Source organism: Pseudochaenichthys georgianus, chromosome 24, assembly GCF_902827115.2.
Source record: "Pseudochaenichthys georgianus chromosome 24, fPseGeo1.2, whole genome shotgun sequence".
NCBI lineage: Eukaryota > Metazoa > Chordata > Actinopteri > Perciformes > Channichthyidae > Pseudochaenichthys > Pseudochaenichthys georgianus.
In genome coordinates this window covers 23839259-23862017 of record NC_047526.1, presented here as the reverse complement: position 1 = coordinate 23862017, position 22759 = coordinate 23839259, and the positions used below count along the sequence as shown (strand labels likewise).

Sequence of the window (22759 nt, the reverse complement as noted above, 5' to 3'; positions counted from 1 at the left end):
CATGTGCCTGGGGGAGGTTACGGGTTGAGGAGGGCTATTAGGTTCCCTGATGCCGGGAAAGATGAGAGAGCAGTGCCTGCGGAGACGAGAGGGTCCGGGGGGGGTCTGAGAGCCCTGATGGGAGTCTACCATGAGTTTGACCTTATTACTGAATTGTAGGCCCTCTTTACCTGGGACACTACTCCTAAAACTCCTAAAGCTCAAGTTTACTTGAAATTATTTGGTTGGGCTGCACTCCCTGCTAAATATATTAGCATGCCGAGTCAGCGTTTAACTCAAAGCACGATGTGTCACAGAGCTGCTAGTTTGTCTTGATACAGAAAATCCCAGCTGTGCAATTTGGTTCTTTGATAATATGATATGCTGATCAAACTAATGATGGGGGGTTGGACAAATATGTTAGCAAGTTGTTGTTTTGGTGCGGTAACTTTTTTTTGCTAATTTAATGGTCTGCCTCTGAAGTGCAATTAGAAGCTGCAACTCAGCAAAATATACGTCGTAGGTGTAGGATTATTTTCTTTAAGTCATTTTGTGAGTTGTTTTTATTTATCGGACTTCACAAAGCTAAGAAGACTAGCTGCTGGGACAAATCTCACTGCTGTAACTATAGTGGAGAAGGGCACCATACACACACCTACTCCAATAGATCAGCAATAACTGGCTGTTATGCGCATTGGTGTCCGGTTAGAACAGTTGAACCTAATCCAAAATCCAAGTTAAACCATGACAACAGTTAAACCATGACAAACGCTTAAGAAGTCGAAGGAAGCTGGGTGTTAAGTCCGTAGAGACACCAACCAAAAGCAAATTGAGTAATTGGCTGTGGAGGTTAATCTTCTCTGGTTAGAGCCGATATTGTGACCTATCAGAAGTTACTCAAGCTTCATTTAGGTTGCTTCTGTTATTTGCAAACCTTAGAGCTGCACCTTGTTTGGATCAGGAGGAAAAATAACTTTCGGTCTGATCATTTTAAAGGCTGACTAAGTGATGACTAACAGCTTTCTAATAGAGTTCTCCTATCCTCTCTTGCCCTGCAGTAAAGTACCCACTTCATAACAAATAACTGAATAAAACATGCTGCACTGATGAACATAATTTAACTAGTGACAGGACAATGATGGATCTTGAGGGATTGTGGGGGCCTTTTAGGCACTCCAATCTAAAAACTCTCCCTCCCTAACCCTTTCCTCTGGGATCACTTCCTTTCTCTGAGGGGAAGAAATCATTCTGACGTCTTGCAGCCAGTTGATGGATCAGCATCTGCGCAAATACAAACCAAGAACAAAATAATTCCTCCCAGTTGTGCGAGTACAGTAGAAAAAGACGCACACGAACATTTTAATAAAATCTGTAATGAGTGTTGTCAGCTGGAATGTAAAAGGAATACGGGCAAAAATCTAACAGGAACAATCTGGCGGCTGGATTGTGTTAAGATGACTGTACAGCCTTATTGGCAGAGATCAGACAGAACTTAAGTGAAGGGAGAGGTCCCTTCCACAGGCATGATGCACGTTCTGGCACCACTATGATTTCCCCCAAGCCGAGTCTAAGTGAGTCCACCCTGGAATTAAATCATAACCACACGCACGCACGCACGCAGTTTGTTCGCCTCGTAAAAGTTAACACCTGCAACCAAAAAGACATACAACTGTAGCAGAGACCGGGACTGGTGAATCATTCCTGACAGTTCATAACACCCCTAGTAATAGTCGGACTTCTTGACACACTTAGATTGCTGCAGTTTGTAGTATAATATGACACATTCAAGTGGATGGCAACTTCTCCTTGCTTTCATTATTGATTAATATGTCTGCGATTAAAACATTTAGTTTAGTCTATAACATTCATAAAGCTGCCCATCACAGGCTCCCATAACCTAAAGTGATTTCCAGTTGCTCAGTTTTTCTGTTCCGAGAAACAGCTGAAAAACCTAAAGGAATTTTCAATAATATGACAAAGAAAAATTGCAAAACCCACCCTGGAGTACTTGGACAAATCCATAAAAATGTGTTTTCTGTCAAATCAACTGTGTTTGATTAATTGTTCAAGTAAAATGAGTGACAGATGTTCTCTGTTTCTCTTTTGGCCAAACAACTTAAAAGTATCTGAAATTAATTTGTACACAAACTTTAACACAATTAACTAATGAAATGTAGTGGAGAGCAACCATCAGGTCCTGTGAGTAAGATGAAACAAACACACATGCAGGATTTGATTTCCAGCATTCCTACAAATAAACACAAGCTGTCAGCATTCTCTCTCCCTCCAAGCTTTCAAGAAACTTCCTCAGTCCTCTCTTGGAGCCTGTAAACCATCTGGGAGGGACCGTCAACGCATCGGCCAGTGAATTACGTCAGCCATGATGTCAGTCTTTGGGCCAGCACCCCTTAAACTAGCAACCCAAACACACATGCCGGCCGGAGTATGCATCTCTACACGGACACACAACACGTCTTACTGTGACTAATGTGATTAACATGTGAATGGTACAGCATGGTTTCTTTAAAAACACATGATTTATTTCTGTACACACAAAGACATCTAAGGTCACATTTTGACTCAATTAGTAGGAATGATGCACTTCGTTACAGTCTGACATCATTCATGGATGTGAATTACTGTCTTTCTCTCTTTATCCTCCTGGCTCTAGCTCTTCGCTTTCTATTGAAAAAAACGTTATCTAAAAAGCTCTGCTGCCATGTAATATGTATTTAGTTCCTTTTTGTGTGAAAACTTGGAGCAAACTCTGCATTCCTAAACCTCAGTCAGAGAGTAAACAAAGAGAGTTGAAAATGTCTTTAAGAGAGATTTTCAACAGCATCTTAGCCCGTAAGTCGCTTTTATTCAAAACAGGCAGGCAGAAGATTAAGAGTTTGTTTTCACAGAAAGGTCCACTACTGACGGGAATGCTGGATGATGCAACCACACACACCATCCTTGTACTTTGATACCATTTTAAATACATGTTTACTGTTAATTCAACATTCAATGAGGATTAGACTCATTTACTTCTCTTTTTATTGGACTTTTTCCAGTGAATTCCCAGATATCAAAAAATAAAAAAATATCACAGAACTAAGAGTTATTGGGTTTTTGTTGCCTCATGTTGTCTTCATTCGCTACAATACATTAAACAACACTGTCCGTCGTCATGTTATCCAGATTGATGTGTGATGTGTTTGTTGGTTCACCGGGCTGCTCCCTAAACTGTAAACACTCTGGTGTACCCGATAGAGAGAGATGTGTGTTTTTATGTGTGCGTGTGTTTATGGGTGTGTGTTGTTGCTCATGCATCAGCATTTTGATCTGCCGCCTGTCTTATGTTGTTTTCCGTTGTTATCAGAGAGAGTCCTCTTCTCTTCCTGTCTCCCATAATGCACTGCTGTCTTTATCAGGCTTCACAAGAGGTACAGAAGTGATTGGATGTGAAACCCCTCCATAACTTCCACTCCTGTATCTTTTCACTTTTCCACATAGCGACTCCCTTCCTTTCACTCCCTCTGCTCTTCTTCAATCTGTAGCCTTGAAAGTCTTTCACAACGTTTTCTGTTGTTTGTCTCCCGTTTTTTTAGTCCCGATTGGTGAGAGAAACAGTCTCTCCGAGGACAATATTAGTCAGCTGGCTGGTTCACTGGTAGGTCAGGTTAGATTTACAGGTTCCACTCTGTTCCGAGTTGTATCAGGTTTATTAGCATCCTGTTGCTCATGGGTAAGTATCACTGATGGGAAATGTGGCATATTTGCAACCAGTACTTTCAGGCCTGCTTTTCAAAGCCTCTAAAAGTATCATCGCAGCTTGTGAAAGATGTTGGTAACGCGCAATGAGTGCATCGAGGGCCACAGGAAGGTTATTGTTCTAATCATTCAATCTGGGCTGAAATTCATAATTGGATGAACTCACTACAGTTCTGCAACAGTAACCCATATCAGAAGAAACAAGGTTATATTTTGGTAGGAATAGATTGACTGTTTGGTTCAATATAAACAACAGCATTTCACACGAGTAAGACTGATCTCTTGTAGAATATCAGCTCAGAAAAAGTGCGTGTGAACGAAAAGTTACATGTTTTGCTTTTTGTGTTCAAAAGGTTTTCATTGTATTAACCTTTGGGTTAAAAGCCAATGGTCTGCAGCTTCTATTTGTGTATGCATGAGTGCACAAGATCTAAGAATTGGAGACATGGCAAATATGTGGCTCCCCTCTTTTCTGTCCTACATCTTTCCACGTTACTAATTAACTTACAGTACATGACCAAAGAGACCATTTAAAAACCCAAATACTCCCCTTCATTCTACTTGCCACATCAACTGATACACTCTGTATCTCTGCTCTGAAGAGGGTATTGGGTTTCTCTATAAACGGACAGAATCGCTTCATTAAATAGCTTATTAAATAGGTCATTTGACAGAGTGGTATGTGACATATCTCTGTGTTTTAAGTAGTATAGGGTTACCCTTTCCCCTGGGCCATAACATATTATGAAGTGCGCAGGTTGCATTGTGCGGGGCCTGGGTCACGGCCTGCTAAATATTTAGGGTGGGAGCACAGGCCCCTGCAGCCCGCCCAGATTGAGGGAGACACGATAGACATGGCAAAGAAAATAAACAAACGCAGCTCTGGTGAGAGGAGGGGCTGCAGGAGATGGACAGAGCAGGTTGGTGCACATATTAAGGTAGCAGAAATCTATTTGGCCCAGGTTATTACTAGTTAATGATTATCTCAGATTACTGACTTTAAAATGTGCATTGTGCCCTTCAGAGACCCTCTAAATGCTAACATCTTTAAATTGCCAATAAACTGTGAGAAAACGTACTCTTGTGTTCATTTGCTTTTAGTAGAAAAAATACGTATTTTAAAAACTATTTGAAAGGTAGTGGAAGATTATTTTTGGCCAAATGTTAAGTGATTTTTTTTTTTAAACCACTAACAAACCGAATGTTCATTGAGTACAAAAAGGATATAAAATGGCGGTATGCATGAGAGTGTACATTGACGTCCATTCGTTTTCCATTTGAATGGTTAAAGGAATACACAGGATAGAGAACAGTATTTGGGTGTGTTGTAGTGTGTGTGGCTCCTATGAGAAAAGGTGTCCCCCATGTGTTGACAAAAGGATTATTAAAGGATCAAGTAAATCTCCCAGAGCCACGAAGACATCTGCAGAGGGAAAACTGACCCCACACAAACAAGCTTACCTTTGACCACTGCTGAAGAAACTACAAAATCCCAGACACAAACAAATACAAACATCGCCGCTTCTTATCCCACCGACCGCAAGAACATTACCCAAAGTCACACACTGTAAATACACATTGTTGACGGGACATACGCACACACAGAAAACACACCTTCTGCCAGGGTGTTGTCCTCCGAGTGACCATTCAGACTCGTCATGCTGGAGATTTGTCCATTTTTCGCCAGAGGCTGAAAAAGACAAAGAGAAGAATTGTAATAAAAACATAATTATTTTGCATTAGTGTACATACTTTAAGCCACATGGGTGATTAGGTTGTTCCTCTGGAGGGATAGTTTGACATCATGAAAAAGACAAGTATTCATATTTTAACATGTGACGATTGGTACCACTTAACTATTCTTTACAATAAAGTTAATAAGGCTATTTAAAAAAATATATTTTACTTAAAAAGCACCAAGCCTTCACTACAGCATTAAAATGGCAAATATGTTGATTGACATTGTTCTGTACAATAACTGTAATGCTTTTTGCACTTATGGTTGAATCACAAACGGCCTATTATAGTATAATTTGTATTTTATTATACATGTTGCATCGTTAGAGGATCTCGGGTCATAAGATTTTCATTGCCATTTCTACACTGTATCTTAAGTGCATATGACAATAAAACCTTTGAAAGTAGTATCTGTATAACTCTACTTATAATGTATTCTGAAAGGACAATAAAGTTTAATCTAATCTATCATTTCGAACAGCAGCAAATTGACACTCACAATACATACACTCTATAAAAGTTTTCAAAGATTGCCAACCACCAAATATTTTCCATTCTCCCAACTGATCCATAATGTTTTATGATCATTGACCCAGGATGCTATTAGATCCTTATATGATGACACTATGATACACATCTTGAACTATTTTAATAGAAGGTAATAAAATGCATGATTAAACGACAGAAAGATAAGAGACAGACATGCGATAAATCCCCTAATTGAAGTAAGTATTTTACAAACTAATCTAATATACCACCAAAAATGAAAGTTTGCAGCCGTTATGGACTGTGTGTAATTTACTTGTTAACACACAGTCTGGCTCACAGCTTCTTATCAGAGGATAATCAGCTTCTTATTCCTCACAGAGTTTTTTCTGGTATTGACCAGATCCGACTGACAGCCGTACAATGGCAGGCAGAGCAGAGCTTTGTCTGTCCCGGCCAGGGGAGAGGGAACCAGAGCCTCCCCATAGAGCTGCTAATCTAACTAATGGACAACTCAGGCTCCACTCCCATCAGCACAAACTCCTCCAGGAAAGCCCTGAAAAATGACACCACTGAGGAGACACTCTTACAAAAAAGATGAGAAAAAGAAAGTGAGAGCTAAAGGCTGTCCTACATGGTGTTGTAACAAAGGTTCAATGTGACTGTGGTCTGGCAAACAGGCAAAGACTATCACTTTAGATTAGTTTGTAAAGTGGAAATATGTTCCCATTTCAGTCCAAATGATTAAGACACATTTTCAAGTATGATTAAGGAAATTCCCTGAAATATTTTTCGTACAGAGACTGTTTTGTGAATGCTTTTTTTGACAGATGCTCCATTTTATTTCCAACAGTCTGATGAGGTGGTATGGATAATATTGTGGTCATAATTGATTGCAGATGCACTTAGAAATCATATAGCAAATATACTGCAAAAACATAATACAGCCACACTCTTTACGCCTGTTTGCTTGCTTCCATGTGCTCAAACCAAGCAAACAGAAATCATAACATGCAAGCTGTAATTTGCAAGATGAGATCACTTCCCCTCCTTTCAATCAATTTCAGAAGTCAATTCTGTCCTTTTAAAGCCATCAGGACCCGATCAGATTTGGGTGTGAGAGCCATCAGCTGACCTCCAGACCTGCATGGTCCTGCCCTCCTGGCCCACCTCGTGAGCGGCATTCCTAACATTCCTTGTCATCTTCTCCAAAAATTCCACAAATCCCTCCTTAACACCTGAAACTGCCCTAACTCCTCTAAATAGACACCCTTTGACCACTTCTGTCCTTAAGTTACCTTACCCCTCTGACCCTATCAAATGCCACTCCTTCCTCTGGGCGTCAGAATGCTGCTTCTACTTTCTCAGTGTTGGACTCAGGAAGAATTCTTCAAGAGCAATGGCAGAGTGTGTTTCCGGATCAGGATGAATGAGCCTCCTGGGTCATAATATAGACCAGGAAACCCAACCCAGTACCCTGGGAACTGTGTCCATATTGGAAGTGTGAAGTCCAATAAATTGCCTCAAATGATGTCACTTGCGGCAAAAGACTATGAGTTTTAAAGTGACAGAAAGCTGGTGGGACTTTAATAATTGAGGGTAAAAGGCTTCAGTGGCCTGCTCCTCAGTTGTCAGGATATTTTAAGCTGATCCAAACACATCTAAATCTCTAAACCTGTCAATGGACAAAGTGCACTGTGGGTAATGTAAGGTAAGGTTTTGACAAGGATGAAGAAGGCTAAGAATACGAAAGGCAATATGTCTGAATATGCTGCATGGTATTTGACACCATTTTATCTACATGCAAGTGTTGACATATAGCATTATGGATTATATAGACAATGATTATGACAACAATCAGCACCGTCAGGAGGACTCAGAGTGATTCACCTAACCTATATTTCAAAGTAAAAAATTACAGAAACAGAGCTTGGGGAAAAAAAAGATTATATATTGTCTAGAATAGATTGACTAAAATGTTCAATATAAATCGGCCTGTGAATACTTAAAATTCTTATGTAACCGGGTAAAGAAGGAGGATTTTCCTCATAGGGAGGATCTGGTAACCCACACATATAGAAATGATTGAGAGTGAAGGCCGTGATTATCATCCCAGTGAACTGATCTGACCCAAAATCTGAAAGGTATTGCGTCGCCTGAAATGCCTTGAATTCCTTTGGGAGTTCCCAGAAGGAAAATGTTGAAGCTTCGCTGCCAGTTGTGCATTTTTTAATGTCTGTCTGGTCAACATGGTCTGCCACAAAAACAGACTTAGACCTGCTGGTCACAAAACAAAACATCCGCTAAACAAAACAACAGCAGGGAAAAAAGAATTTGTTTTCTGTCTGTGTAATGTGATCTGATTTAATGTATCTTACTGGGGGAAAAACACTTGAGAAGACTCATCCTTAATCAGGAAAATATGTCATTTTTCAATCTTGCTGCATTATATTATATATGTATTGAATTAACAGAAGGCACTGTAGTCTTTTTACATGTCCATCCTCTCTTATTAACCATTTCAACCCTTTTCATTGGTTCTTGGTCTCATTTTGATTTATACGCTAAAGAAAGAACAATTTTATCTCCCTTGTTCTCTTTCTGAACCTTTTCCCTTCTGTGTTTGAACACCTTTTAGGCACATCTATCTGTCTCCCAGCAGACCTGTGTGGCACTTACACTAATTGCTGAGCCACTATGCAGACTTATAAATAACCATTGTTTGTTAAATCCAACTTAAATCCAATTGTTTAAACAGGTAATTACAGTGAGTGGCAGACAGGTAAAGTTAACCTGGACAAGGAAATACACTTTAAAACAGTTGAACCACAAATCACTGATTCAAACTTTAAACATTAAATGTCACATATCATGCTATTTTTAGGCAATAGCATAGGTATCAGATATTTAAAAAAATATAAAAAACATGTCTATGAAGTGTTTTGCTCAAAATACCGAACAGGTCACCCATTTTAGCCATGCCTCATATCCCTCTACTTCACTTCCTGTTTCAAAAGTGCTGATATTGGGTATAAAGCTTTAAAAAAATAAAAAGATTGATAAAAAATAAAAAAGGAGGGGGCTGAGCTCAATCAGGACCCGGCAGCTACTGTCTAAACTAAATGCTGCGGTGATGAAACGCCATATCATGGATTATCAAGGATTATTTCTGAAACAGTATGGAGCTCAAAGGCTTTCTCTCTTGCCGGTTATACCACAAGGTGAGTTCCTTTGTATTTCCTGCTTCTTCACACACATGCTCTGTGTAGTACAGGTTAGCTCTGAGTGTTAGCGATGCTAATGTAAACACCGACCATATTACGTCCAAAACAGTCGGGCATTGTTTCTGATAGCAACTTTCTGATGGGGCCGTGGGTCCACATTTCCGATATTACGTCATATCGGACGCAAATCTGGATCAGCTCCGTGGTACCCCCGTTTCTAGAGATTTGGGTACGGAGGAAAAGAGAGAGGGTTTTATTTTCTGACGCTGCGTGAGTTCCCCGACACACCGGGGACACATATTTATGTATAAAAGACATAAAAAAGTGCATTTTTCATGATAGGTCCCCTTTAAGGCTGGTGGTATCTCTTTTTGACAACAAATCACTTCAAAATTGACCATTTATTTTGTGCCATAGCGATCCATTGTTGTCCAAAAACTATAAAAAAAACTCATCAATGAGCCGCAATGCTGCAGTGGCTGACTTCATATTCCTTCATTAGGATGAACATGTTCACTGAAGTTTATTTTAAAGGTAATACTAGACCCATGTATCTTAAAATATTAAACCCCATCTTTTGTATTAATCCACCACTGAAAAAAGTCCCACATGAATGTTCTTCTTACATTTGCTAAAAGCTGTTTTAGGAAATAACGTAACCTTTTTTTTTTTTAAAAGATGAAATATTTCTGACCCTTATTTACATCTTCAGTTGTAGAGTAGAAATGTCAAAAGACACAGGTTTCACAGTGTCTTCTGTTCAAGTCTGATATATCTGCATTTATTTGGTCATCGTTTCTGTTTTGTTTACATTGAAGACTCGAAAATGTTCTTACTCAGAAAAAGATTTTTCCAAGACAGGAAAGCTTGGGTGCCGTTAAACTTTAACAAACTTAAAATCACTGGTCAGATCTGCCTTATAGTTAACTCTATGTGAGAAACTTTCTTTTTGAGCTCCTTATTGACAAAGAATACTCCAAAGTCGAATTAGTCAGTCAACTGTGTTCAATAAAGCCCTCGGATAAACTTGAAATCCTTCCTATCGGATTATCAACAATGAGAATGACCTACATTTTCAGGATCAGCACTGGAGGAAAGATTAGATTATCTCCTTAGCCTTGATCTTTTCACTGACTTCACTCTTTCTGCTATCACTTTTATCCTGAATTTATCTATGATTCTTATTTTCCCCTATGTTCCTCTCTCTGATTTAACTATTGGCTGCTGTTCTTTACTCAGCGGCTCCACGAGGGAGACAACCCGCTGTCTCCTAAATCACTCTGTGGAGGCCAGCCGAGGAGATTTATATCCCTAAACCAAACACAGAGCACCGGAGGAGGGGGTTAATGGAAAAGAAGAGGGTGACGCAGCTGGCGGATGACATCCCAAACTCAGGTATCTTGTCTCAGAATAGGCAGTAGGCAACAAAGAGCTTTGTTGACCTTTGTTTGGATCTGATCCACTTAAATGAAACAGAAGAGGCTCATATAATAGGCCGCAGGAATACCAAATAACACAAATTGATTTAGGAGTCCTTATGTACCTAAACAGTAGGTCTATGCACACGAATGGTAGATCAATGTAGCCTTAATGGATTGAATACGTTTGATAATCCTTGTAGAAATAAGCAGATATAAGATGCAGTGGGCTAATATTTTCCTGCTCACCAGGAAACTAGCTGTCCTTGTCAATCACAAAGCGGAGCACAATAACTTTGAGGTGGAAACAGCGGCCGTGTATGTTGCCAGTGACTCAGCGAGGTGCAGCTGAAAATGCACCAGGAGAAAATCTGCTGCTTAAAAGTTATTAAAATGTTTCTTTTGCACAAAAATAAAAGTAAAAAGTGACGTGACACTTACATTCAGATTCTGCTGTGTCAGTGAATGACTGTTATAGTTTAGAAAAACAAGCCATCTCATTTAGAGTTCTCCCCAGTGAACATATGCACACACGAGCAAAGTCGCAGCAGGAGATAACAGGCTTAAAGACTCTCTGTGGGGTCGTAGTTTGTATGTGGAAGTTAACCTTGCGACCTCTGAGGTGTGGACAGAGTCTCGCAGCAGACGAAAGGAGGATGATGCCGTTGGAGGGGGCGACCGGGAGAATGGTGTGCGAAGAGATAAAGATGGAGAAGAGGAGGTTGAAGCAGAGATGTGGAGATAGAAAGAGAGAGGTGATGAGAAACAGAGAGCCCCAGAAATTGGAGTGCAAGTAGTCCAAGGTAGTTTTTATTTTAACGGCATATTATGTTCAGTTAATTATCAAGTTAGAGTATTAAACTAGGAATAATTGTTCCGATTTTTTAAAGAGGAAGACTCAAACAATGTTTACCCAGATGTCACATCATTGTTGTGAGAGAAAAGGTCCTCTTTGTCCTCGGAAAGGAGAAGGAAATGGTCAGACATTTTGGGAATAAGTCTAATTCACCTTCTGGCCAACAGTTGGATAAGACGATTTAATGTCTGTATAAAAAATATGTAGCTATGGCCAGCAGTCAGTTAGCTTAGCTTAGCATAGTCGCAGTTCCAAGCTAAGAAATTATCTTAACCTGTCCCAACTTATTGCTTATCTATTTCAATTCTTCTACAGAATAAATAAACAATTGTCTCAAAATAAAGCAATAAAGCAAGCTTTATCTACAAATTAAGAAGAACATTTAAAAGTGAGTTTGAACATTTTCCTTGTGGATAAAGTTTGGTCATTAGTAGCTCCCCAAATGCCTTAAAGAGGTGAATCAAACTGCACCAAGAAAATATTCCAAACGGGTCAAAACGAGATGCGAGAGGTATTTGCCAAAAAACATTCACCTCAGTCTACCAGCAGGATCCAGGGCCGGTGTGACCAGCATGTCTGTCTCCCTCTCTCTTCATGTCTCTTCATGTCTCTTCATCCCTGCCAGCCCCCAATCTATTATCCCTGACCCCCACATTCAGTACATACCAAAGATCAAAGCCTGACAAGACCCCTAAAGAGCACTCTCACTCTTTCCACTATCCTTTAATGTTGCTCAGGTGCTCAGACAGGGAGTACCTGTGCTTCAGTGTGTGTGTGTGTGTGTGTGTGTGTGTGTGTGTGTGTGTGTGTGTGTGTGTGTGTGTGTGTGTGTGTGTGTGTGTGTGTGTGTGTGTGTGTGTGTGTGTGTGTGTGTGTGTGTGTGTGTGTGTGTGTGTGTGTGTGTGTGTGTGTGTGTGTGTGTGTGTGTGTGTGTGTGTGTGTGTGTGTGTGTGTTGCTTCCTAAATAAAAGGATTTTTCTTAGTAATCCCTCAAACATTTGGACGAGGCCAGATCGGACAACCTCAAGTCATATCCAGATGTGTTATACGTTTACAAGAATAATAATAAGAGTCTCTTCTTTCCTTTTCCTCTCTTTATCTTTCCCCCCTTTTATTCCAGTTGTCTCCTCCACCACCGCTTCATAAAGAGAGCAGGTTTGACTGCGTGATTGTATTCATGGCGGTTTTCAGGAAGGCATCCTTCACAATAAATATGTCAACTTTTCACTCGCCAACTCAAAGTCACAAGCTGAATGTGGAAAATCCCCCGTACGCTCTGTTTGTGGCCAAGGTGAGGTTGCCAGATATTGTATTAGTTTATCTATTGATCCAGTCTGATGTTGGCTAAAAGTTCAAAAACAATTTGTTTTAATTTTGCATTTGGCCCCTTGGAAGTCACAAGAGGAACAGTCAGGGGATCAACAGAGTTATCATTTGGGAACATTTGAAAATGTCACTGCAACAGTTTATGAGATGTATCAGAATGTGCTAATCCCAAAGGAGCGGTGCTTTAGACTTTGAATATTTAAACATTGGGCCTTTGCATTGAAAGGCCTCCCTCTCAGTTATATAAAACACTGTGCTGTAATAGGTCTCAACATGTCGTTCGTATAGATGACGCGAGAAGAGAACCTGAGGCGGACTGAATTAGATAAATAAAGCAGTAGACGGATAATAAGACTCACATATGTGTATATTTAGGAGAACTAGAGAAGACAAAAAGAAATGCAAACCAAAAGACTCAGTGACCCCATAGAGTCACACACCTGTTAGCTGCCATTTTAGCCCAACAGATGAAACCAGGTTTTCCTCCTCTACCTCCATCTGTGCATCACTAACCCCTTAACCCACAGTCTCTATACCTCCCACAAGTTGTCTGTTTTTCATCACCCCCGTCCCTTCATCTGTGCGGCTGCTACACTTGAACAGCAAACGGAGCCAAACAACAACAACAGCCTGCATTGGTTGCAGGAAAGACCCCCCAGGACACGATCATAATCAGGCCACACTGGCCAGCGTATGACCCCACAGCCTGGCTCTCTAGCTGGGTTGAAATAACAAATCCACCCCCTTTGCTGACCCTCCTGTCATGAATCTCTAAATATCTCTGAGCCCCGATAAGCATCTGAGCTCCAGAGTCATATGTGAGAAAAGAAGATGACTGGTGAGAGAGGGTGTCTGGAACGCACACAAACGCTTTAAACATGGCTTTAATTAGTGAGATATTTAAACCAGACTGTTGTTTCTGGATTTAGGCCTCAAATTACTTTTAGATTATTGCCCTACTAATGTCTATACATTCTGAGTTTTGGCACAGAATCAACATGAGGGGTCAAATGCGTAACTCTGAGCTATCCAAATAGTCTGAAGAAAAGTTTCCAAACTCAGGTATTTTTGGACATTTGGTGCATGTGATTGAGGAGAACCACAGCATGAGGTGAAATCAAGTTCACAATACAATAAATACAGGGAAACCATAACCTGAGCATAAGAGGATTTGGGGTAAATGATCTTAATCAATTATTTATTAGCACAGACAATGAATTCTTGCAATGCTGCATACTTTGCTGGAATTGTTGCAACATTTGTTAAATTTAAGTCAATAAACAAGCTAACTTGAAGTTCATGTTGAACATTCAGAGCTGCTTTTGTTCTCTCGGATTAATGTAATTACTGAATAGAAAACAGACGTGTCACAGAAACACAGTTAATAGAATAAAAAAAAACACATTACAAACACCAGCCTAAATATACATAAGCAAAGTATTCACACAGATGTGTCATTCAACGACATAAAGACGGCTGCTTTCAGTTGTATGTTTTGTGCAAAATGTTGTCAAAATAATACAAAAAGGTCTCTATTTTAAACCGCCTTCATTAGCAATGTCAATCTGAACAGGGGAACCATACAAGCTGGACGTTTTACAACAGCTGTTTTTTACAAGCTTAACTATAGTGGTGGGCTATATTAAATAGAAAAAACATGCATAAAGTAGCTTGGACAACCATATAATCGGTTTAACCCGTTAAGTTAAAGCTGCATTAACTGATGTTTCGACTAGTTTGGGAAATTAAAAAAACGTGCAGACACAACACATTAGCAGACAGTATATAAGTCTATTTTAAAGCACACTGAGTTTCGATGTAATAAAATGCACTATTTAGATAAAGCTGCCCTGCCACATGTTGTTGGGTACCATTGGACTTTAAACGCAGTAAAACAGAAACATGTGAAATAAATTAGCTTTATATAGAGGTCAGTTTTCTTGCCACAACACAACCCTTTAGTGTTTTCTGATTGGCTGATTACTATAATTTCATCTGCTGAGTGGAGCAAGCCAAGAACACTATGTGTTTTAGTCCTCTAACGCAATTACATGATCTAAAAAAAAGAGTAGGATTGGCTTAATCAAAAACAAGCACATGTTAAGTCATGGCTTCTTGTTGTCTCAATACATCATGCAGATGTTTGAGAGGTGCACTGTATGTTAGTAATTATGCTGAGACAGCAGTGGGCATCATAAGACACCACTTACAGAGTCAATGCCACAGTATTCTGAGTTAAAGGTCCCCTATACTCTTTTTCAACAATACATTATAGGTCTAAGATATAAAAAAAACATGTGTCTGAAGTGTTTGGCTCTAAATCCCTACAGATCATTGTAGCATCCCATAACCCCCTCTGTTTCAGCCCTGTTTCAAAAGTACTGATTTTGTGTTTGTAGCTTTAAATGCAAATGAACTGCCAAACTCCATGACGCCTCTCAGAGGCGTCATGGAGTCATGGAGGCCTTTACACAGAAGGGACACATATTTATGTATAAAAGACATGAAAAAGTGGATTTGGCGTAGGAGGTGACTATAGAATGTGGTATGTGACAAAAGCACTTCTTCAGACCAGTCACGACTCCTCCCATTGTGTTTGAATCTGTTCAGTTGTTGGAGGAAGTGACATGTTTTGCGTTTTTGGAAATCTGCCTCCCTTAGTTAGTGCTGTAACGCTTGGTCTGGTCCATAGCACTACTATGTCAATCAAATGTCTTAATATGAATTAAAACTATTTAAATATTAGGAGGACAAATGTGAGTATTCAAGGTAAAGGCTCTGTATTATAATGTTTTCAGTATTTTAATGCATTTGCAAATAAACAGCACTTTCTGGTTGAATCTGAATCTCTTAAGTGGGTGTAATTTAAACAAGTTTTTAATATACCGTCTGTTAGTTCATTTTTCTTTGTCACACAGCGTCATATTCTGTATCTTTTATTACTTTATATGATTATTAGCTGGCAGACAAATGTAGATTAGAACAAATTGTTTCCTCCAATGCGTTGAAGAAGATGTATGAATGAAATTGAAAACTGTGTATACAGGCTTTACCACTGCAGGTCAATGTTTTACTGTTCTGATATACAAGTCTTGTGTTTGGTCAATACGGTAAATCTCAGCTGTAGAGATAAGAGCGGCTACACCGTCCTGCAGCTGCACACAGGCGATGATTCACAGTTTGTCCTTCAAAAGCTCCCACTCCCACCAGCACTGTAGACACACAGGTACAAAACTCACACACATATGCATACACACACCCTTTCCACTGTGCTGGCTGAAGCAGTTAGTGCTGCGTCAGGACCAAAGCTGATGAAAAATGGATGTTCCAAAAATAGCAACAGAAGGAAGCAAGAGAGGAGAATGAGTTCACTATGAGAGGACGAGCATACCTCTTACAGCCGTAAATAAAAAACTTAATGCAAAGCTGAAAACCCCCAATTCAAGGAGAAGGCTCTATATCTGAATGTTTTCCTTCCCAGTGTCCTTTAGAGTCCAGAAAATAATAACTGTTCTTTTTCAGTGTCAGTAACACGTTGTAAAACCTGTCTCGGTAAATATCAAATGTCTCAAACCCGGGTAAAAAAGGTGCAATTTAATACACTTCATCCCACGTCTGGATTTTGAATACTTGCAAATAAGAGTAGGTCATACTCCAGTCAAGATGCACAGTTTGATAATGGCCTGTCTCCTGCACCGTCAGTATATTCAAGCCAGTTGAACAACTACACTGTATACTTGAAACTGGTTGTATCTGCTTTGCATGAGCAATGTGGGGTCATGGAAGAGTCATTTGTTTCAGAAAGTGTAAGAAGTGATGCCATGCAAAAAAGGCAAAAACCCAGCAGATTTTCATGCATGTTTTTACAGAGTGAAGAGCAAAGAACTAACAGGTGCTTCTTCGTACGATAAAAAAATGATGAATCATGGGACTAAAATAGAAGAGGGCGTTAGAAAGTCCAGGCAAGATGGAGGAGCTCGTGATGTAATGGAGGAAAGAGTTATTTTGAGCAGTGTCGCAGTGAGGAGCCAGCGCAGACTTAGATAAAAGTGGAGATCTGTGCTTAAATTCAGAACATGCAAAAAAACACAAGACTCTTCGTCAGTTGTAATTTACAGACATTGCTTCAGGGAGTGAATATATAAAAGTCTTGAATCTGTCAAACCTTCTGTTTTATAGCCAGGACGATGGGGCAGAGAGGAGTAGCTCATTTCTATATTATTACGAGAAGTCATTATGAGACACAAAGTAATTATACTGTGATCAGATTGTGTGCATGATCACAATCTCTATAATGCAAGGAGACATTTCCTTGTTTATTATTCTGTTCTGAGGGCCTTCAAACCTCCTTTGACACAACTAACTGAAGCAGGTGAAGCCATAAAGAAAGGCAGTGCATTGAGGATGCTCATGTGGCAGAATCTCCCGATCATAATGATGGATTAGGACAGAGCAGCGTCCTCCCATATTCAATAACAAATCTTTACTGTAGGACAATGCTTCCAGGGAGGAAATCCCCTCCTGACACCTCCACCATCAACACGGGAGGGGGGCCCTTGCACAGGATGGTCATGTGTGTTTGTGTAACGTGGAAGTTCATCTTACTGGTAACTTCTAAATTGAATTAAAAGCAAACTTTCCAATTTGTGTTAACGCAATTCCGGACAAATCTTCAATTTAACTGGGGACCAACAACAAACACGTCAATATGTGAAACAGTCTTGCTTTCTTTAATCTCTAAGGCAATATACAAAATAAAAACATACTTTAGATTTGTTGTTCTCTAAATCATTTCAACACCCCTCAGATTTATGTTGCCAACATGACCCACAGGACCTTCTGCCCTAAATCACAGGAATGAAGATGAAATATGGCAATTTATGGTCTCAATGCATCTACAAAATGGATGTCATGCGGAGTCATGGGTTAAAATAACATTTGTGGGACTTTTGAGACATCAAAGTGGAAAATAATTAGATTTGGACAGCATTCTCTAATGCGGTTGTACAAACTGACAACAACAACAACAACAACCAGGTTTCAAAGCAAAACAGCAACATGTATATGTAGTAAATATATTAAACGTCATGGTTTTTAGTGTGGTCAGTCTTCTCGTTTTTATTATTTGTGAGAAGAATGAAAAAAAAAACCTGCAGTTTAGAAAAATAATGGGTAACAGCAGAAACAATTATCTGGGAACCGCTCACAGACACAGTAAACACAACAAACAAAACCCTCTAAGATTATGTAACATTTTGATGTTGTTGCCATTTGGGGATTTGATATTGCCATGTGAACTCATTATTAGATCCAAGTATTGGAGTGAAGTCTAATTTGTAGGGGCAAAGAGGGGAGAGGAACAAAGGATTTCCTTTTATTCACATCCTCAAACCCACGTCTGTTTTTTACTGGCAGTGAATTTGAGAGATAGGAAGCAGCATTAGAGGGATTAATTCACAAAAAAAACGATTTCCTGTTACTCTTCAAAAGGACAATACATTTGATTTGATTTCGCAGACAAAAATAATCATCATGGGAAGTTCATTATCCGATGTTTATAATAGTTTACTATAGACTTAGCTTTTATTTTCCGCAATAAGCAAAGATTTGACGATAACAAATGCTTCTATGCAGATATTTTGTCCCATCATTTTCTCTTCCCTTATAACAACTCCTCAATAAACAAACTTTAAGGTTAATGTAATTGTTGTTCTTTACGTACGAAACATGGTATAAATGTAGTCAAGATTCCACCGACTCAGCGGAGTTGAGCAGAGTTTGGGGTTTTTTGTTTACATTTTGATAAGAGGAGTTCCCATACCTCCACCTTTAACACACATTCAAAAACACTACTGCCTATACTGATGCTTTTTTTTGGTACCTGGGCCCATTTTCAACCCAACTTCTGTCATCAGGGTCCTTTTAAAATCAGGCAGGAGGGAGGACTGGGGGAACAATCGGCTGATTCATCTCTTCATGTCACTCTGGCAGGTTCCTCTCTCACTCTCTCTCTTGCTCATTCTTTTTTCCCTCTCTCTGGGCTCTACACTTCTTTCCCTGCCCACCCAAAACGCTGCTCCCCCCGCTCCCCTGTTGGTTCCTTCCTCTTGCACACAGGGGCCCCCGGCTTGTCCCCGTCCCGGGCCATCCTCAATGGATTCTCTGTTTGACCCCTCCCGCCTCTCTCTCTCTCTCTCTCTCTCTCTCTCTCTCTCTCTCTCTCTGTGCTAACAGTGCTTGACAAGATAATCAAAGCCACAGCAGCATCTGATCAGCTGCGGCTCATTATCCAGGAACGCACCAGCCTTAATCAGCACACATGACATTACATAACATGCTGTGGGATCATTGGAGTCATGTGATGCATGTCTCATGTTCAGGTGGATATTTGTGCTGTGTGTTTGTTCGTTTGTGGAGGTAATGGGAAACAATGATTCCTACTATTCTGCACAGTTTCTATCATATTCTGTTTCTATTATATTCTATTTACTTGTACTATGTTATCTGTTTTATTGTGTTGCACTGTTGGGGGAGCCTGTGACCTAAGATTTCCATTGTCATAACAACACTGTAGCTATGCACACATGACAATAAATGCCTCGAAACTTGAAACCTACCGTAGTGTCATAACACAGTGTCCAGTTGCAGGTAATAATAATGGTCCCAATAGACTTCTTTAGCCAGTTTTGTCTTAAGGTGTTTAGGGTGCTGTGGATGGGGAATCACGTTTTTAATTGAACAACATAAATCTTTGGAGAGGACAACATAATCCCAACTAAATGCATGATCAAATCAATCTGCAGCAAAAATCTATAATTTATAAACCATTTGTCTCAAGACAACAATGTCTACATTTACCTTTTAATGCGACAATGATCGCAAAATCTGTTTTCATCTTAAATATAAGTGTATCATTTACAGAGAGAACATGGCACAGTTTAATCTGCATTTGTCTGTTCCCCTTCTCTTTCTCAGTACTCAATCTGCAGAAAATGCCCCCTGCGAGTGATTTGCTATTGCATAAGTAAATATAAGATGGTTAATTATTTATTAAAAGGGTCACAAGCCAAACAGGTTGAGAGCCAATGGTTTAATCTCTGGTGAGTTTAATTATGAAGGAGTAGATGGTCTCTGCATGGATGTGGAATCATTTTGTTTACTGGTTAGGAGGACTGGCGTATTTATCGTACAAATTAAGCTAATGAATTAAATCTACCCGAGAAATCCCGAGCATTTGCGTCAACAACCGTTTTGTATTGCTTTAATTAAAAAAAGGAAATTCCAGTATGTGCAACAATAAAATATGACAGTGGCTGTTAGTTAAGCCGGGATCAGGCGAGGACAGCACAGTCATTGTTTAACAACCTCACAATCATTAACAGCTACATGCTACCTGGAGAGACACAGTTTCAGTGGCAGAAACGTGGGTCTCCACAAACTGTATGTATCCATTTCAGCTGAAATCTCAAGGCACGAACTCGCAGATTAAAACATTTAATATCACACATTCCAGCGCCAGTGGTCAAATATGAGAGCAAACACTGCCTCTGCGATGATACCTGCGATAACAGCTCAAAGCTTAACAAAACATACACACAGTGGAGTCAATTCAATAAAAAACCAGCATGCCAGCATGTAAAAACACAAGCAAAATCACATCTTTAAGAAAGAAAAAGGGTGAACAGATGTAGCTTTGATTCAACTCTTGACCTAATGTTAAAACCCTCTGGGCTTTCTGTCTCACTTTATGTCTCCCTCAGTGTCATTCAACCTTTCTGCTGACCTTTAAGATCAGAGATGAGCCACCAAATCTGACCTGGTGACCTATGGCCCACAAAAAGTCAATAAAGCCAATAATTTATATGAGGCATGAACAGAGCAGGTGGCAAGACATGCATATTCATTAGTATGCTCTTTCCAAACATTCATTCACACAACGCTGAGCAAATGTGCACCAAGGTAACAGTGCAGTCGGCAAGGTGCTCAGATGATGGCAGCTGCACCACAACATGGTGCAGAGCACAGGAAACGAAAGGGCAAATGTACTCTTACAAGTATGATTTCAGTTGTTGCATCATTCCAAATAAGCATTAAAGAAGTTTATAATCTGGTATTCTTTATAATCTCAGTGTCCTGTGCTGCTACTGGGACTGGTTGACAGCTGTTTATGGTGTCAGGTCACACATATAGGCTGGAAATGTGCCTATTTTAATCTATTATTCATTCATTGTTTGTCAAACTCTGGTGGTATGAGGTCAAAATGCTCAACTTTAATTTATTTTATGTAAATAAATGAGGTTGGGTCTACCGACTGGTAGCAGAGGATGCGATGTATTATTATATAGATGAAAGTGTTAGAGAGGAAGTAGGTGGTTATTGTGATGCAATGAGGTTTTAAATTATTCATATTTATGGGACTTTTATAATATCAACTTGATATCACACAGGGTATAAAATTGTTGTTTATTTGCACACGTTACTTTCATGTTTTTTTTAATGATTTCAATATGTTTTTTGCAATTTTCATGACTCTTCAACTTAAGCCGAATGTAACCATTTTCTTCTTTTTTAATCCTTCAAAACATCGTTAAAATGTCTACCTTGTTTTATACTAGGCCTACAAATATATGAAAATGTCAACAATTTCCTCTTCATATTTATTTAAAAAGTAAAATATGTCTATATATAAAATATTTAAAAAATATATGTTTTTGATTTAGTGGGGAAAATATTGTTAAACCATTATTCTTTGATCAACCAAAACATAAACTATAATGCATGATGATAAAATAAATGCAATCAGCAGTCACATGAACACTTGTCAATGTGTTGCCGCGTCGAACTGCTTCACTGCTCATGTGCTTGGCCCAAAAGCTCCAAAACTATAAAAAATGAAATACAAGACTGTTCATGCCTCAGACTGAGCCCAGGTGACCTTTCTGCGCCGGGCTGAGCTGCTTTCGTTTTATTACTGCGGGACTGCAGACAACACGACCCATTACTCAGCAAAAAAACCGCGTCAGGCGCACATGGAGGCTGCAGCAAGTTGCTGATGCGCAGGGGGAAGGGGGGGGGGAGGGGGATGACGACAGATGTTTGCAAACAAAGACGTAAACTATAAAAAATAACTTACAACAGATACCAGGAAACAGAATAAACAGAATTGAACACTTTGCACGAAGGTTTAGGAAACACCCACAGGGATATGATTAGAAAAATACAAATAAAAGCCTTTGCGCTCTACCTTGCTGTCGGTGACGCTGCTCCTTTCCTGGAGCACAGACCCCTCCGCACTGAGATCCCCGCCGGAGGCTGAGGCTGAAGCTGGGGCATCTTCCTGGCTCTTCCCATCCCGCGGCACTGAGCTCTCTGCTCCCATGGCGCACAATCACAAGAAGGTGAAATTAGGTCTCTAAAAAACAAACAGCAGCCGTCCAAGATGGCACGACTGTGTTACAGCAAGCAGCGAGTATCCAAAGCGTCCAAATTACGAGCTCTACAGTGCAGCTCCGCCCCGGGGTGGCCTTGATCTGGAGAGATGTGAAGTATGAGGACCAGCTAACTCTGTCAGGACGCCCGCACCTCCCCTCAGTATCACATGGCACGCCTTGCAGCATCAGAGACGGTGCTGATGGAGGACAGAGTGAGAGAAGAGGAAGGCGGTTCATAAAGAAAATGAAACATTTAACGCCTGAAGCATCGTGTATTCGCGATAACAGGAATAATATGTATCTTGAGGGATTCAACTGAGCTGTTATACAGTGAATACAGTGAGTGGAGGAAGAAAGCCTGCACATTTTAGAGGGATCCCTTGCCAACATAAAAACATGTAATGCCAGATTGGAGTAATAAAAGGCATTGCACGTGAGAGACATGCTCTGTGTATTAAAAGAGTATAAAATACAAGTCATTATATGGGATTTGGTAGCAGGTATATCCAGGTAAAAGTCCTGCAGTTGTATAACTTATTTTGAGTG

General features: G+C 39.9%; 1 protein-coding gene across 1 annotated transcript in view; it reads right to left on the bottom strand.

Moving 5' to 3' along the window:
* akap12b (A kinase (PRKA) anchor protein 12b) overlaps positions 1-22348 on the bottom strand; it is a 38336-nt gene extending 15988 nt beyond the window's left edge. The window contains exons 1-2 of the mRNA XM_034076586.2: positions 22027-22348; positions 5350-5425 (exon numbers count right to left, since the gene is read on the bottom strand). Coding sequence (XP_033932477.1) covers positions 5350-5425; positions 22027-22161 — 211 coding nt within the window. The 5' untranslated portion in view covers positions 22162-22348. The remainder of the gene's footprint in view (positions 1-5349; positions 5426-22026) is intronic.
* Between the last annotated feature and the right edge of the window lie 411 nt (positions 22349-22759).